Source organism: Populus trichocarpa, chromosome 12, assembly GCF_000002775.5.
Source record: "Populus trichocarpa isolate Nisqually-1 chromosome 12, P.trichocarpa_v4.1, whole genome shotgun sequence".
In the NCBI taxonomy this organism is placed as follows: domain Eukaryota; kingdom Viridiplantae; phylum Streptophyta; class Magnoliopsida; order Malpighiales; family Salicaceae; genus Populus; species Populus trichocarpa.
In genome coordinates this window covers 4,180,506-4,197,912 of record NC_037296.2, presented here as the reverse complement: position 1 = coordinate 4,197,912, position 17,407 = coordinate 4,180,506, and the positions used below count along the sequence as shown (strand labels likewise).

The window sequence follows — 17,407 nt, the reverse complement described above, 5'->3', positions numbered from 1 at the left end:
AGTTTGAATTTCTTCAATCACATTCTATTTGATAAAAATTAAGCACGAGATAATATAGATTTGTGCAAATTTCAAGCCCAAAGAACTTTCACTTAAAAAGGTGTGTTAGAAAATAATATAAATCATATCTTAAAACTTCAACTAACAATTTTTGGATAAAATGGTTCTTTAATGTCTTTTTCTTCAAATTAAATCTAATAAAGTAATTAATATAACACCACTAGTTACTTCATGAGTGCTATATTATTTTTTTACTTATCTATACAGCAAAATTCAATCATAATACTGATTGGAATGCCAAATTATGGTGGCCTAGAGTTGCCATCTTTTTTTTTTTTATTCCTTAATTTCATTTTTACTTCAAATTAATATAACAAAAACATGTGAAATCACTTCCAGTGATTTTCTATATCAATTCAAGACTCCATTAGTATAACATTCACTTTTTCAAAAGTGATTAAAAATATATAAAAAACATTACCTTAAATCAAACCTCCTCCTTGATCTCCCTTTCCCTCTCAATGTTAATGTAGGTTCCGAAGTTATTTTTATTTTATCTTTATTCTCTAAATTATTATGTAATTAAAAATACATCCACCAGTACTTAATAATAATGCCATTAATTAATAAAAAGAATATAATAGAAAATATGATTAATTATATTATTTTATTTATTATTATAATTATTATTTAAAAAACCATATGATATAATTTTTTTTAAATGTGAAATATCCAATTTTCCCTTTAAAAATCTGGTTATAAGAATTTATGCAAGACCACAAACATTCGGTACGCAAAGGGCATCTCAATGTGAACATAATTCGGACTCTCAGCTTCTTCTTTTTTGTGCCGCCAAAGATTCCCTGACCATCTTTAAATAGATGTAAACAATTTCTCTCATATATTTCAGCTTTGTTTGTTTGCCGTAAAATAATTTTTTTTGAAAAATAAATTACAAAAAAGTAAATTATTTTCTGATATTTGGTAGTGTCATTAAAAATAATTTGAAAAATATTATCCAGTTTTTAGTTATTTCATGAAAAATAAGCTGGAAAATAACTTATTAATATTTTTTTTCAAGTTTATTAAAATAATAAGGAACAAATTAATCTTACAAATTAAAAAGTTGAATGAAAATAAAATTGAAAAAAATCTAATTTCATAAATTATTTCAAATAAAATAAATAACAATCAAAATAATAGAGATAAAATCTAACAGATAAAAAATTTGAAAGATGATGAAATTAAAATAACAATAATTACAATTTCATAAATTATTTCAACTAAAAGAAGTAACAATCAAAAGAATGAGGATCAAATTTGATAGATAAAAAGTTTCAATTAAAAAATAATAAGAGAAAAGCAAATGACAATCATATAAATAAGAACAAAAGTTAATATAAAAATCAAATTAAATCAAATTCTAAGGTGTGAAATTGAAAAAAAAAAATATAGCAATCAAAAGTTTGAGGACCAAATTTGTTATAATCAGCAAGTAATATGATATTTTTAAATTTTTCACAACTTCTCAAAGTGTTTTCCGTCCAAAATAAAAGAAAAACACTTTCCTGAAAACTAAACCAAATTTTTCTTTGATTGAAAAGTGTTTTCTGTTAACTAATTTTTCTAATGACAAACAAATACAGAAAAGCATGATGAGTATTGTCGTGGGGTCGCGCCGCGACGTCATCTGGCGACGGCAGAGGCTCTTTGTCGTGCCTCCTAATGAGGTGTTGTGTGTTGGGAAGGGTTTTTGGATTTAATCATAAAATTATAATTAATGTTTAGAAGTCGTCACCTAGTATTATGGTTATTAAGAACCTATGGTCTGCGAGAGTCTGGGGAACAGACTGGTTTTGCAAGGGGAAGACACATCACCCCCAGTGCACCCTACCTAAGGTAAGCTGCATTGTTGTTTGATTGTTTTTTCTAAGTCGGGTTTCTATTTATTAGTCTCGTCTACGGTTCAAGGTAAATCTCTATACATGAGAGAGTCTCTACCTTATCGGATGAAGTCCTAACCGTTTTAAAATCAAAATTTAGCATCGGATTTTCTACACCTTATATCTTTAATACATGAGGGTGTACTCTATCATTTAGTTTTACACCACCACAAGTTATTAAAGTCTACATCTAAATCCTAAACAAAATTGTAAAAGGGTTTTTGATATTTTGGCCAAATTCTAATGGATAATCATAAACTGGTTACGATATCCATTTTGTATTTTAAAACATGAGAAAGATGCAATTTTGTTTTATGTTTGTTTTCATGAAAACATGCATGGAAAAATTTTAGGATTTGACCATATGCATGAAAACAAAATATATTTTGTTTTTTTTTAAAAAAAAGAGGCAAATAACTAAAAATATTTAAGATTTTTTCTGAAAATTTTCTTGAATTTTTTTGAAAACATTTCGGAAAAACCAGGTATCTTAATATTAGATTTGTATCTTACAGTGTAAGTATACAACCCAATATTAAGCAAAATTAGTAGAAAAACATTTGAGAAAATCACAAATATTGTAAAATGCCCCTTGAAAATTTTTTGGATTCATTTTTTGTTTTTAAATATAATAATAATATATAATATATTTGATTAGTACTTAAAAATGCATTTTTATCAAGGTTTTATATCATCATTTTGCACTTGAAGTATCAATAACTCCTTAACTAGAGCATGTTTTATAATAACATGTCTAATAATATAAGATACCTTTAATTTATGGTAAATGTTCATCTTAAATGCAGGCCTATCACATAAATCAAAAAATTGATTGATGAGTTCAACTACTGAAATTGAGAAGACAAAAAAAGGGTAAGGCTTAGAAAAGAGATGCTAGTTTAGTCCAAACTGGAACATTGTTCAGTCATTGGGTCATATCTGGAGCTGTAGATCTTGGATTTCAATTTGGTTTATATAACTAGAAATCTAAGACATAGGCCTAAAACATTCATGCAGAGTCCAAGACTCAATTATGCTGTTTGGAAGTCCAAATCTTAGCAACAACGAAGAAGTCGGAATCTGTCCTACAGCCCAAACACTGTTCAATATTCAGCCCATCTCTCGAGTTCTAGAAGTCCAAATGCACCAGTTCTTTTTTTTTTGGAAAGCTGAGATAATTTCTTAGAACTTTCATCACAATCTGTTTAAATTCTGATGTTAGCAATGATGTTTTGTTCAGACAAGAAGATAGGGATTGTCACCAAGTCAAGACGTGGCCACCCACTCAACAATTAGTCATCAAATCAATAGTTTCAAATTTTGGCCTATAAAAGGAGGCATTTGCCATGCATTTAGGTATCTTGATTTTCAGATCAAGATCATGTTCTTGCTCTCTTTCTATATATTTTTGTAATGCTTAAGTTTTGCTTTCATTAATCTCTTGTTTATGTCTTTCATTTCCTTTCCTTTACTTATATAATCATGTTCTCCTCTTGTTTATCTATGTTTCTCTTCTTCATTATGTTTAGCTAAGTTTATTATGTCAAGGTGAAAAGGTTACACTAATTGTGTAAGAATAAGTATAGTATAAACTCAACATGGACTTTAATGTTTGATACTAACATGTTTTGTATTTATTATCTTGTTCACTCTTAATACTTTGCTTGTTAAATGGTTAATCTATATTTATGTTGTATAACCCTTGGTACAACAAATACTTGGCACTTTCATAGCCCAATCGTATGGTATAACCGACACTTGTGCTATGAAAGGAAATTGACTTGTTGTTAACATAAATTATAATCATGAATACCTGACAACATTTATAAGTATTAGCATTACTCGAATAAGATAACTAATGTAATCATGTTAACAATTTATAATCCGATTGGAACTTACTTTATGTGTGATTTCCAGTTGAGTAATAAAAAGAGTTTATACTATACTTGTTTGAAATACCATTAGTAGATCCTCTAACCTTGACAATTATTTTATCCTTGTTTAATCCTTATATCAATATCACATCTCAAAGCTCTCTTCATCTCCTTTTCTGTTATTATCTATTTCTTTATTTATAGTTTATACAGTTAACCTCCCTGTGATTCAACCCCGGTTTTGCCAGATTATTTATTACTTCGACACTCCTACACTTGGGAGAAGACATCAATTTTTTGGTCGTGTTAATATTATTATATTAATATATTACAAAATATATAGGTTAGGCCAGCCTAGATAGCTGGGTCGAGCTTAACCCAGAAAAAGGATGGGCCTATATCGGCCCAATGAAATCTTTCTTCTTTTTTTTGGGGTCGGGCCAGACCCAGCCACTTGTATTGGTCCATCACTGGCTCGGCCCAAACCTTGGGTTAATTAATTAGCCGCTGCATGCAGAAATGAATTTTGCATGCAGCAGCCATGACAAGGAAGAAAGAGGCGAAGAAGGGAGGAGAAAGTTGCCTAGTGTTGGAGTCTCGGACGTGATGAGGTGGTTCGGCCGGTTGCTCAAGAGGCGTCGGATCAGGGAATGGTGGCCGGATTCGACTGATGGAGGAAGAAGAAAAAGGTTTGTAGAGGAGAGAGAAATGCTGGAAGGAGAAAATAGAGAGAGTCGCGGCTGTTGCTTGGTGGCCAGTTGGTGAGGAGTTCAGGCAACCGCTGGTAGTGGAGACGGTGATGAAACGACGGTGGTAGGAATGGTGGTGGTTGAAGGCACAGTGGAGAGAAAGGGGGAGGAAAGAGAGAAAAATTGCAGAGTGAATTTCTATACTTTCAAAACAAGAGGTATAGGAAGGATGTTTCTAGAGATAATATTTATTATTTTTTATTCCTAAAAGATTATTGTAAAAAACTCTCAATTCCAAAATTATTCAATAAAGACATGTAAAGATAAAAATAATTATTATCATAATTTTAAAACTCAACTTAGGGGTAAATTCAGGGCAAAGCTCGAATCTCAAAGACAAATTTATTTTTATGTTGTTGTATTTGTCTATTCAACCAAACATATTTTTTTTTATTGTCAACATCTCTTCTATCCTAGGACAATTTTCAACGTTATCTTAAGGTTATATAATAAACCATAAATTGTGCTTATTTTCATAACAAAAAAGTTGTGAAAAACCTGCAGCAATTATTGATGAATATTGCAATAAAAGAAAAACTAGAAAGAACACAAGATTTAACGTGGTTCGGTAATATGTCTACATCCATAGGAGATGAGAGCTTTTATTTTTCATTATGTCAAAAAAAAGTTGCATAGTATGTATTTATAAAAGACCTTAAATCGTCCAAGAAAAACTAGCAGCCTGAAAAATCATAATCATCCAAAGAGTCATATGACCCGTTTAACAAAAAAGCTTAAATTTCTTTGTAATTTTTTTTTATTTAGGATGCAGGTGTTTAATAAATGAAAAACACCAACTAAGTAGGTTCTCATCAAGCCCTACGAAGATATCTAGTAAATAGAGATGGAAAGAATTAAGCCATAAAACCATTCTTGATTGAATTATAACTAGAAAAAAATGAATTTAATAGTTGAGTTTAGTTTCATTCAAAAAAAAAATAATTGAAGTTTCACTAGATGGCTATCTAGGTAATAAAGAATTGGATAGAATTAATTCATACGGCCATATTTGATTGAACTATAACTAGTTGGGTTTGAGTTCTATTTAAAAGGCTTAAAGCTCGTGATGGATGGTCCATTCTGAATTCTTTATATTGCTAATTTTAGTGTTGTATAAGTCTTTACCAATATAAGATTGTAATGAAATTTATACCTTATATGAAAAAGATTATTGAAATATTTTATAAAAAAAATTAGTCTGATCCAACAGTAGAGTTGAAAGTTATGAATATTGATATAAGGGTGGTTGCATATTAGAAAAAAATTATCATGCATTAATATAGCAAAAGGATACCTTCATAAGTCACTACATGCAACCATAATCTAATTTAATTTAATTTAATATTGATATAGGGAAGTTTTGTCAAAATTTAATTTTTTTTCTTCAAATTAACTTTTTCTAGTGTTTTTAAATCTTTTTGATATACTGATATCAAAAATAAATTTTAAAAAATAAAAAAATATATTTTGATGTTTTTCCGAGCGAAAAACACTTTAAAAAACAACCGCTATCATACTCTCAAACACCCTCTAAATATGAGAAGTAAAGTAACAAAGATAAAGCCAGAAAACTTACTATCTAAACATGAACCATGCAAATTTAACTGATTTTTCAATTAACTTTCTAAAATCACACAAATCAAGCAAAATATAAATATATGAAAGATGACTATAACCATGCAACCAATTGGCTTCTCTATGAACTTTATGCTTGGCCAAGTAGTATGTTGTATAGTTATTTTCTCTATGAATATATGTAAAATTCAATGGAAAAATGGAAAGAATTAAGCCATACGGTCATATTTGACTGAACTACAACTAAATTGGGTTTCAGTTCTATTCAAAAGGCTTAAAGCTTGTGATGGAGGGTTCATTTTGAATCCTTTATATTACTTATATCTATTAAATGAGAGATATGCTTACCAATAACAAAAGTTTCATTTTTTTTTTATTGGAAAGAGATTATTTTCTACATAGATTGAGGTTGTATACATTCTTGGACTCTTCCATTTATACTAGTAATGATAGAGATTGACAGGAAAGTGATTAGTCCTACCCAAAATTAACACATCATTCAAGAGGGTAAAAGAAAAGCCTTTTATGTGGTAGCCATGAGGTAAACCAATTTATTTTTATATAAATCTAGCATAAAACTAAACATAACTCTGCTTCAGAAATTAAAAAAGAAACACCCAAGGCCAGGATTTTTAAAGAATATTAGAGATCGACCAAAGGGAATTAACAATGACTGCCCTCGAATGTAATTTAAATATTTAAACAGATTTCTTTTAGTTTTATATTCTTACATTTAGAAGTAGAATCAAAGAAATTATATGATGATGTTATTGTTGATCATCAGAAAGCTGTTTTCTATACGAAATCATAATTTTAGAAATTTGAAACAACTAATAAAAAAATTCGCATGACACAATCTTGTAGGATCGACGTTAACTTTGTATATATTGAACAATGAAAAAGAAAATTTCTTTCTTTTGAAGTCCTAATTATGAGATTGTGATTATTATCTTTGTTTCTTCATTAATTTTGGGTGCTTGTTAGGTTTCTTTGCCGATAGAGGTGCTACAAGGTATGTGTATATATTTACATATAAAACCTTCTATAACCATAATGAAACTAGACTTTATCCTTAAAGAATTGAAGAAATAAAAATACTAGGCTTTTTTATTCATAACCAAAACTTGGGAAACTATTCCATACTTATACGAATAAAAAAAAGTAATTAAAATAAATTCTCAGACAAAAAAATATGAAAGTAAACTAAATTCAAATGAAACGATCACCTATCTGTCATATAATAATTATTACGATTCCACATTGATAAGCCAGATTTTCCTACAACACAATATTAAAAATCAAAATCAAAAGATATATTAGTACATTTAAATAACAATCAAGCTATATATTTATATATAAAAATAAACAAAGAAACATTTTTCTCTCCTTAATACCTTACTAATCGCAAAGTATTTTGAAGTACAACATTCCATTCACCCAAGATATTCTGATCCCCTTACCCGCTTAAATATTTCTAGGCAAAGTAATATGATCCCAATCCTCCAGTTTGTATCTTTTGTTTTTCTTTCTTACAAGCTATATATTATACATGATGATGTTTTAAAAAATCTAAGTAGCTTGAAAGCAAGGCTTATGTCTTCGATAATTGGTTAATCTCTTTATTCTAAAAATCTATTACATTCTTCATGACCAAGGTGGTTGGCTGGTGTCTGATACCTACAAAAACATTCTCTATGATGATTTTGGAGACTTTTTTTATGGTTAAGTCAATGATTTTTTAAGGGAAAATATAATGATATTACATAGGGATACTCTGAAAATAAATTTACAATAGATAACGGAAATTCCAAACCTTTATTTAAGGATTTATGGTCTATTTATACCTCATGAGTCTTTTTATGGAAATGAGAGGTTAAAGTGTAATATTGTCATGATAGTATCAAAGAGGAAAAATATCTCTAACATATGTATTAATATTGATAGAAATATATCTAACATGAGTATTAATGAGGGAAAATGTCGTTAATACATGTATTAATATTGATGGAAATATGGTGGGCTCTTAAAAAACTTTTATACATTATCTCTTACACAACATTAATATCGATGGAAATATAACGGGTCCTTGAAGAACTTTTATACATAATAAATGTAGGGAGAGTAGAATTTAAAATGTAGCTGAGCCCAATGGAGGATAAATCTTTCCCTTGACTAAGCCCAATAGAGGTTTTTTTAAGAGGGGGTTTTGGCCTTTGAATTTGGGTTCATCAGGAGCCTTCTAAGTCTTTGTTATATTTATACACAAAAACTTATAAAAGTACCCGATACGATGAGGTTGTCAATTTTTTTTTTAATGAGAAGTGAGGTGAAAATCTTGGGTAAATATTAGGGTGCAGGGGTGTGCACCATACTTGAAAAGGGAACCTATAAGTATATAGAGGTAAACCATGAGAAAACCCATTTTTAGAAACTTTTCTAATAGGTGAAGAAATCCATGGAAGAGAAGCATATACTTAGACAATTTCTAAGTGCATATATGAACCACTGAGATAGGTCTAAATCCAAGAGGGAGTCCGGTCGCACCAGACTAGAAAATAGCTTAAAATGATCATAACTTTGATTTGATCATTAGATTGCACTTATATTTTTATAGAAGATTATGAAGGTTATTTTTTTTATAGCAGTCACTGCATCGCTATGTGAACCGTCAGATCTTTGATATTCAAAATCTTGCAACAGGGTCCTTATTTTGGCAGTTTTTTATGATTTTTTGAATCATTTTTTGATTTCTTACTATTTTTATAAACTTGCAAATTTAAAGCTCATATTTGCAACCCTTTTCACCTATAAAATAATTCTATTTTCTTTGTTGAATTGTTATCTTTAGCTTTTGCATGCACTAGGAACCCAATGAGGATGATGTTATTGCACTAAGAATACCATGTCAGTTCCTTCCTTGGAGAGTTATTGTATTTTTTTTAAAGTGTGGCCTTCTTGGTGATGATATGGGATATAATAGCCCCTACTAGAAATAAATTAAACTTGAGAATGAGAGATTCTAGATCATCCCTGGAGATAGCATAAGGTCTAAGAGCCTATCTAGAGAGTTGTGTTAGTTCTTCAGGTTTCAGTAAGCCTTGGTGGTATATACTTGGCAATTCATGTTGCTTTGTTGAGGTTAGTCATCTCAAGTTGTTATGGAGGGTGGAGCTATCACACTAAAGAGTACCCCTTTCAAGGACATTATACAATCATACTAGGAAGAACCCCTTTTAATAAGATTGTGCAATCATCCTAGAGAGAACCCTAAAGTGTTTTGATGAGCTTTTGTTTTTCATTAAAGCCCCCTAAATCTTAATGATATTTTTTTGTGTATACAAGTCATCATAAAAATAGTTTGTTCGCATAACTTTAGCGCATAGTTATAGGTATAGTTATGGAGCGTAGTCATCGGCGTAGCTGTAGACATAACCATGGGCATTGTCGTGTATAGCCCCTAGCTTAGCCATGTGGGCGTAACCGCTGGCATATCCACATGAGGCGTAGCCTAGGTATAACTGTTGGCTTAACCATTGACTAGTCACTAGAATAGTCGTAGACGTAGCCGCTAACATATTTGATGTTGTATTGGAATTTCATCAGTCATGAAAAGAGCTTTTAAGAAACAAGAATAAACTAGTTTTTTGCTCAGTTCCCATAGATGACATCAATTGATGATGTCCCAAAAAAATCCAAGTACTTTAAAAGCAAGACTTATATCTTAGATAATTGGTTAATCTTTTAGTTCTAAAAATATATTCCATTTTCCCTAGCTAAGGTGGCTGGTGGTTAGTGACTGATATCTGTAAAAGGTTTTTTTTTATGAATTTTGGGACTCTCTAATGGTTAAGTCAATGAATTTTTTAGAGAAAATACAATAATATTACAGAGAAATACTCTGAAAATAAACATGCAGTAGATAATAGAGATTTTGAACCCTTTGTTTAAGTATTTATAGTCTATTTATAATCTATGAGTCTTTTTATGGAGATGAAGGGTTAAAGTGTAATATTGTCCTGATAGTATCAAAGAGAAAAAATATCTATGATATATATATATATTAATGTTGATTGAAATATCTCTGACATAAGTATTAATGAGAAAAAATATTCATGACATTTGTATTAATGTGGATGGAAATATGGTGAGGCCTTAAAAAGAATTTTACATGTTACCTCTTGTATAACATTAATATCGATAGAAATATGGTCGGTACTTGGAGGTATTTTATACACCTAATAGGTGTAGGGAGAGTAGGATCTAAAATATAGATGTGTCCAAGGAAGGCTCGATCATTCCTTAGCTGAGCCCAAGAGAGGTTTTTTTATGGGGGGGTTTTAGGACCTTAAATTTGGGTTCATCAATACCTATTTTTTTCTCAACAACATACACATCAATGATAATCCTTCCATAGTATTTGCTTAGTTTTTTCACTTTTATCAACCAGGAATCTTAGCATGATGTAGTTCTCAACATTATAAACAGATAAAATGAGTCTTCAGTTGTTGACATCCTCAATTGTTAGTTGTTTTTTTTATGGGCCAATTATATTATGATTGTTGTTATTTCTAGCTTAGGAATAAAATTGATGTATTGGATAATTGGTTGATCTCTTAGTTCAAGGAATTTGATTCATTCTCCATGGTCAATGTATCTCGTGACTTGATATGGAAAGTCTTTGCAGGTGATGTCTAGTAAACTAGGTGACTAATAACTATGGTAGTAGTAGGTGGTGTCTAGTCAACCACGTGACCGATAACTAGTATCTGTAAAAGATCTCTTTTTATGTACATGGAAACTCTTCGATAATAAAATCAGTAACTTTATAAAGAGAGAAATTGCAATGGTAATTTAGAGAGATAGACTCTAAAATATGTATGCTGCAAATGTTAAGAATGAAGAAATTGTGAACTTTTGACTTAAAGGATTCATGGTGTATTTATTGCTCATAAATCTTGTTCTTCTGTGGAAATGAGCTGAAATGTAATTTTATTTTTGTGATATTTTGAGTTATATTCTACTTAAAATAATATGTATTGGATCAATATAAAATAATAAGAAACTTGTATAGGGTCGAAAAAAAGTTTTTGGTGAGTGTTGGGCTCAGGGAGCATGCCCAAGCCTGTGGGGAGTTTTTTGGGCTCTTTTGGAAGGGGGTTGTCTATTTTATTTGGATCCATGGGAAAGGATTCGATCATTGAATTGGTTGCCAACCCTGCTTTCTCACTTCAAAAAGGTGAAAAATGCAGAGTTTATGAAGAGAAGAATTTGTTGTTTTTCTATGTTACTAGCACGACATAAATAGCCATTTTACAAAGCCCTTTTTAGATCCTATAGTTTAGGACTGATTGACTAACTATATGAAAACCTGTAGTTTACAGGAATTCTAGTAATTCTAGTATATCTCTACAGCTAGTGGTAGAGATAAAATAAGAGCTTAAATATTAGAGAACTAACTTGGAGATTATTAATCATAATTATCAACAAAAAATAGGAATGAATTCGAATATGCATAACATTTTTGCATGGTGTTCTTACATAGTTCTTTTATATGCTTTGCAACTACCCTAACTTATCAAAATTTTCAACATTTCTTCTTAAGACCTTTTTACATTCCAAGAAAAAGGAAGCAAATTGTTAGATTAAAAAAATCTCGTAATTAGCATATAAACATATCTACAACCACCAATTTTGAACAAAAAATTTAGACATTTGTGCAAAAGATTACATGAAATATTCATAGCTGTTGAAGTTTTTTATTGCTTTTGTGGAACAGAAGTCTTCTTTAGGGCATATTTAGGAGTGTGGTTGTGGTTATTTTTCAAAGTGTTTTTCACTCGAAAATATCAAAATAATATATTTTTATATTATTTTTTTAAAATTATTTTTGACATTAGCATATCAAAATTATCTAAAAACACCAAAAAAATATTAATTTGAATCAAAGAAAAAAATTTCAAATTTTTTCAAAAATACTTTTAAAATACAGAAACAAACAATATCTAATTAAACATAATAGTATTTTTGTCAAAGGTTAATGTTCCTGAAATTGAAGAATAAGAAACTTTGTTATTGGTAAACGAAGTTGTATTAATGCAAATATTAATGAAAACTACGTAGTGGTTGTTTTTTGTAACTGATTACCAGGATTTATTAGGAATTATCACATTGGGCTTGCAATGATCCTATTAAATTATTAATATAAACCAATTAAGGAGTGGGATTTATTGTTTCTCTCACAAATTATTTAAAAAAAAATTATTTTGAATTTGTTTTATTTAAATTATATTTTTAATAATCATCTGGATCACACAAAGTTAACCTCTACATGATTCAAAAAAAATTTCTATTAAAAAACATATTATCAACACTTAAATATTTTTTTTTTGTTTTAAAGAAAGTTAATCTGGTCACAACATTGGATAATACAATGACATGGTTTGGAGCTAAAGAAAGCATAGTTAGAAAAGGAAGCCCGACAATCTTTTCGGTTATTACACCACCAATGTGATTATTTGAAAGCTTCAATACTTCTAGCTTAGTGCAATTAGCCAATGAAATAGGAATGGTTCCCCCAAGAAAATCTGCAGCAAAGGTGAGATCTTGTAACTGACTCATGCTTCCAAAAGTTTCTGTGCGAAAACCTCCTAGAGACTTCCTTCATTTCCGTATAGAACTCTTAAATTGGAAATTTCTCAAATAGAATCACGTATACTCCCTGTGCGAAAGTTTCTGTGCTAAGCAAGACTTTCAAGCTTCTTGAATTTCCAATATCTTGAAGATTTTGTAGTTCTCTTAGAATTATTTTGCACGGGTCCTTTCAAAACATGGGCTCCTATATCAAGTTGAACAAGTCCGAAGGCATCTGCTGAGGATATAGTATTGCTTTTTGGGAAGGGTGAAGCCCAAATCAAGTGAGAGGATACCAATCAATTGACTGAGTACAAAAAAATATATTCGATGAGATTTTATAGAGTTGTTCAGGAACCATACCGGACAGATTGTTGACAGACAACTGTAGAATCATTTGTTTGGAGAGATGTCGAAGTTGTAGTTCATTAGGGATAATTCTTTCGAAGTTGTTTCTATATAGACTTAGAAGTCTAAGACAGTAGAGGTTCCCGAATAACGGCGGGATTGAACCTATCAAATGACTTTTGGCAAGAACAAGTTCACAGACCTGACGCAGTGAGCCAAGCTCGCTCGGGATTTTCCCTGTAAAACTATTTTCACGTTGATGAGGCCAAAATAAAAGGCCTGTGAGCAAGTGCGATTGATGATTGATAGGCCTGTTTAAAAAATAAATGACGACTTGAATCTCATCATTTTATTACCTGGGGTGATATATTAGATGGGCAAAACACCAGGTTTCACACTCGTTGGTAGTCTGTAAAACGTAATTAATTACTTATTCTGACTTCTACCCTTCAACGGGCTATTGATTCTCACTCGATTGAAAACTCGAACAACATAGTGTGCTTATACTTCTCGCCGGGTTGAATGACCACCGACGGGAAGTTTGGTTGGTTGATGGCATTAGGAAATCCCTGTGTCTCCAAGCATAGTCCTGAGTGCTTTCCATAAACAGCACCTCCCTTGCCAACAATTCCATTCACATAGTTTGCAGTGTAAAACTGCATCCCGGGAGTATTAGTCCACAAATCAAGGACCCTTGAACTAGATGGATCCTTGACTTTTGCAGCATGCTTCAAACCTTCCTTTCCTTCCCCACAGTCGAGCACATAGTTATGATCATACCCTAAACCAACCTCGTGAATTGAAGCACCGACCTTCTTTTCGGTGGTGAAGTCAAAAGGAGTGCCCTTAACTGGCATGATTTCACCTGTTGGGACTATGTTCTGGTCTACAGGAGTAACATGAGATCCCCATATCTGAACTGATTGGTCAAGTATGTTCCCCGAGTTGTGGCCAGCTAGGTTCCAGTAAGTATGCTGAGCTAAGCTCACTGGAGTGGCCTTATTCTCAGCCACTGCTTCCATGTCAAGTCTCATTGTCATGCTTGAAGTTAGTGTGTAAGTTGCAGTTACAGAAAGATCCCCAGGGTAACCTGTTACAGGAGAAAAAGAAAATATCAATATCACACACACAAGAAACAAAAATATATTACCAGAGAGAGAGAGAGTGAGGATACCTTCCTCTCCATCACGGCTGTGGTATTTAAAAGTAATGGATGGTTTTTCGCCTTTCTTATACTCTGCTACCTCCCATACAACTATATCAAAACCTTTATTCCCACCTAAAGCAGAGAATGTAGGAGAAATTTTTTACGCAAGACGACAATTTAAATGGGCATTTTATAGATACCAGACAATCAAACAGTAAATAACACAAAGCTTAAGAAACGATCCCACCATAGCTATTAGACATTAAAATCCATATGAAGAGGAAGTTGTATTGCTGATGTAATTTTTTCTATATGCAGATTTCCTGACTCTTAAGAAAAGCAATGCAATCAGAAGGAGATATAGAGAACAAACTTAAACTCAAATGTTCCATCCAGAAAGAAAAAGAGAGAGATGCTGAGACCTCTCAGTTGATGAAACAAAGAAAACACGGAATTCTTTTGTACACTTAATCTTAGAAGTATTCATTTATTTCGTTGGTTGTAGCATCTAGAAAACATCAACTAGTGCAATTGACCTAGAAAAGTTTCATTCATAGATTAGAGAGAGAACAAGGGGAAGACTAGCCACCGAGACAACCATGACGAAAATCCGAAATCACAAATCTTATGCATCGTGTCTAACAGTGGTTATTAGTTATCCCATTACACCATTCGTCTCATACAGCCAAATATGTTTTCTTTCCACCAAATACTGTACAGATATAAGAACTGTGGTGCCGGTATCATATTTTTGCATAAAACTTATGTCTACTAAAATTCCATTCACATACAAATTCAGTCAGTGTTTCTAGTGTAACATTTACTGATGGATGTTACAAATAAAACTTCCATGAACAAAAATGATTTTGTCATGTTAATAAAATTTTCCAAATCAAATAAGAAAATGGTATACAGGACTAGATAATCTAATCTAATAAAATTACAAATCAAATGACTGATTGGCAGACATGGCTGATCAGAACAGCATCAAAGTTCACAATAATTTGGAATTACAAGCATACCATGAAGACTGTTTGGAGGCCTGTTGACGGGTAAGGTGTAATCTGCCCCATTAAGAGTGAACTTCCCATCTTTGATCCTGTTCGCCACTCGACCCACAATGGCACCAAAATAAGGTGCAACACGATTCTGATCAAGCATAAATTTACCCAGAAAAGGATTCAGGCACCAAATATAAACACAGGAAAAGAAAACTAATCACGCGAAAATTAGTAAAGGTTATTAATACTATCATTCCTCCAAACTGACAACACGAGCAACAAACTGACACACCAATGACATATATGGCAAATAAAAAAAATCAGATAAGTTTGCAAACAAAAAAAAGTTTTTTGGTGATGAATTGCAAGCAAAGTTGACAGGAACAATAATAATTCCAGAATACAAAATTTAGATGATGAACTATCAAAAAAACATACATGGAATGCAGAAAACATCCAGTCAAATCATAAATGAATACAAGAAAGAACCAAACTTTGCATTAGATCACAACAGATGACAGAAAATCAAGTGACTAGAATTACCAAATATGGCTCAACAGAGTCAAATCCAAGAACCACATCAGCCAAATTACCTACGAAAGTCAAGAGAGCCCAACAATCAATAACACCTTAAGAAACAACAAAAAGCAAAACAGATTGATCGATCAATCATTCATAAGAATTGGTTACCATTTTTGTCAGGTAAAGACAAGGAGGTAATGGTGCAACCCAGATTGGTGATTTTGACCTGCATGGTCCCATTGTTGAGTTCAAAGATTTGTGGCTTCTGATCTGCCATCACTCACTCACTTAACACGAAACTGAGACTTTGAGAAACAGTTTTTCTTTCGCTTCTTTTGTTGTGGTTGGCTTGGCTTTGTTTTAGAGTACTTGCTAGTTTTTATCTGTTTGATTGTCCTTTTATTGGAGTGCACAACTACAGCTGGTGTGCATAAGGTTAAACTTTTTATAGAATAAATAAAAATATCTAAACAATAATAAAATTAATTTAGATTAATTTGATTAACACGTAAATTAGGATATGAGATCAGAATAATTTTATAAAAAATTAAAAAATAAATTATTAAATTTAAAATTTAATAACTAAATATCAAATGATAAAATAAAAAAATTAATTTAAAAAAATACATTAAAGAAAAATACTCAAGTCAAGTTAAATTAACTTTACAAACCCGTTAAATATAAAATGAGATCGGGATTTAAAAGTTAAATTTGTTGAAAAAGGATCTAAAAAAAAAGACTGAAATTAAATAAAAAATGATAAAAAAAAACGAGCCAACACTAGAAAATGAGCAATAAAAAAAGGACCAAAATTGAAAACAAAATAAAATAAAATAAAATTCTAAAGAATAAAATAAAAAAATACAAAGGATAAAAAAATAGCAATCAAAAGAATAAATACTAGATTGGATACAAAGATTAAATGAAATTAAATATTGAGGGATGAAATAAAAAAAATCAAAAGAAATAGAAATCAAAAGAAAATGAACCAAATACAAAACAATTACAAAATAAAGGACACCACTGAATTTTTAAAGGTTTGGCATGAATACCAAGGCCAAGGAGAGAGAAAAGAAAGGGAGAAAAAAAAATTTATCATTGCTAAACCGTTGTCAGCCTGACCAAACGCGTCACTCAAACAGCTATACCACCACCTTACACGTCAGATGAGATGGTGGTTGGTAGTTTTTGGACACTGGAATACTCATGTGCCTCTAGAATAACACAGGGGACAATGACGTGTGCACGCATCAAACTTTTTCATTGATTTATTAATATTTTAATAATATAAATTACTAAACCGGCCCTAAGAGCATATGAATATTACAAAAAAAAAAACCCATGTTACAAAGATAAAAATGTCCTCCTAAGCCACTCTTAGATTTTTTAAGTCAAATATTAAATATGTCATTTTATTGTACAAAAAATATGTAAACACAACAAAACCTCTCTTTGCAAGGTCAATATTTTTTACCTTTTAAGGGTACCAACATTATTTTACTGTGCAAATAAATGGAAAAATACACAAAAGCGCCTAGAAGAAAGGCTATTTTTTTAGCTTTTAAGGGCGACAGAGTATTTTTATTGTCCATAAAAAAATAATGAACGACTAAATTGT

At 31.0% G+C, this 17,407-nt stretch overlaps 1 protein-coding gene across 1 annotated transcript; it reads right to left on the bottom strand.

Annotated features, from left to right (window-relative positions):
• Positions 1-13,433: 13,433 nt before the first annotated feature.
• Positions 13,434-16,173, bottom strand: LOC7486719 (uncharacterized). Its single transcript, XM_002317831.4, has 5 exons — positions 15,958-16,173; positions 15,811-15,860; positions 15,289-15,415; positions 14,294-14,398; positions 13,434-14,209 (listed from the first exon to the last, which is right to left on the bottom strand). The coding sequence occupies exons 1-5, from the start codon at positions 16,064-16,066 to the stop codon at positions 13,587-13,589; spliced, it is 1,014 nt and encodes a 337-aa protein (XP_002317867.1). The 5' UTR covers positions 16,067-16,173; the 3' UTR covers positions 13,434-13,586.
• Positions 16,174-17,407: the final 1,234 nt, after the last annotated feature.

Coding starts and splice junctions, on each gene's coding strand:
- LOC7486719 (XM_002317831.4), bottom strand. CDS start 16,066: ATGGCAGATCAGAAGCCACAAATCTTTGAACTCAACAATGGGACCATG. Junction 15,416..15,810: donor ACTCTGTTGAGCCATATTTG/GTAATTCTAGTC, acceptor ATGCTTGATCAG/AATCGTGTTGCACCTTATTT. Junction 14,210..14,293: donor CAGCCGTGATGGAGAGGAAG/GTATCCTCACTC, acceptor CTCCTGTAACAG/GTTACCCTGGGGATCTTTCT.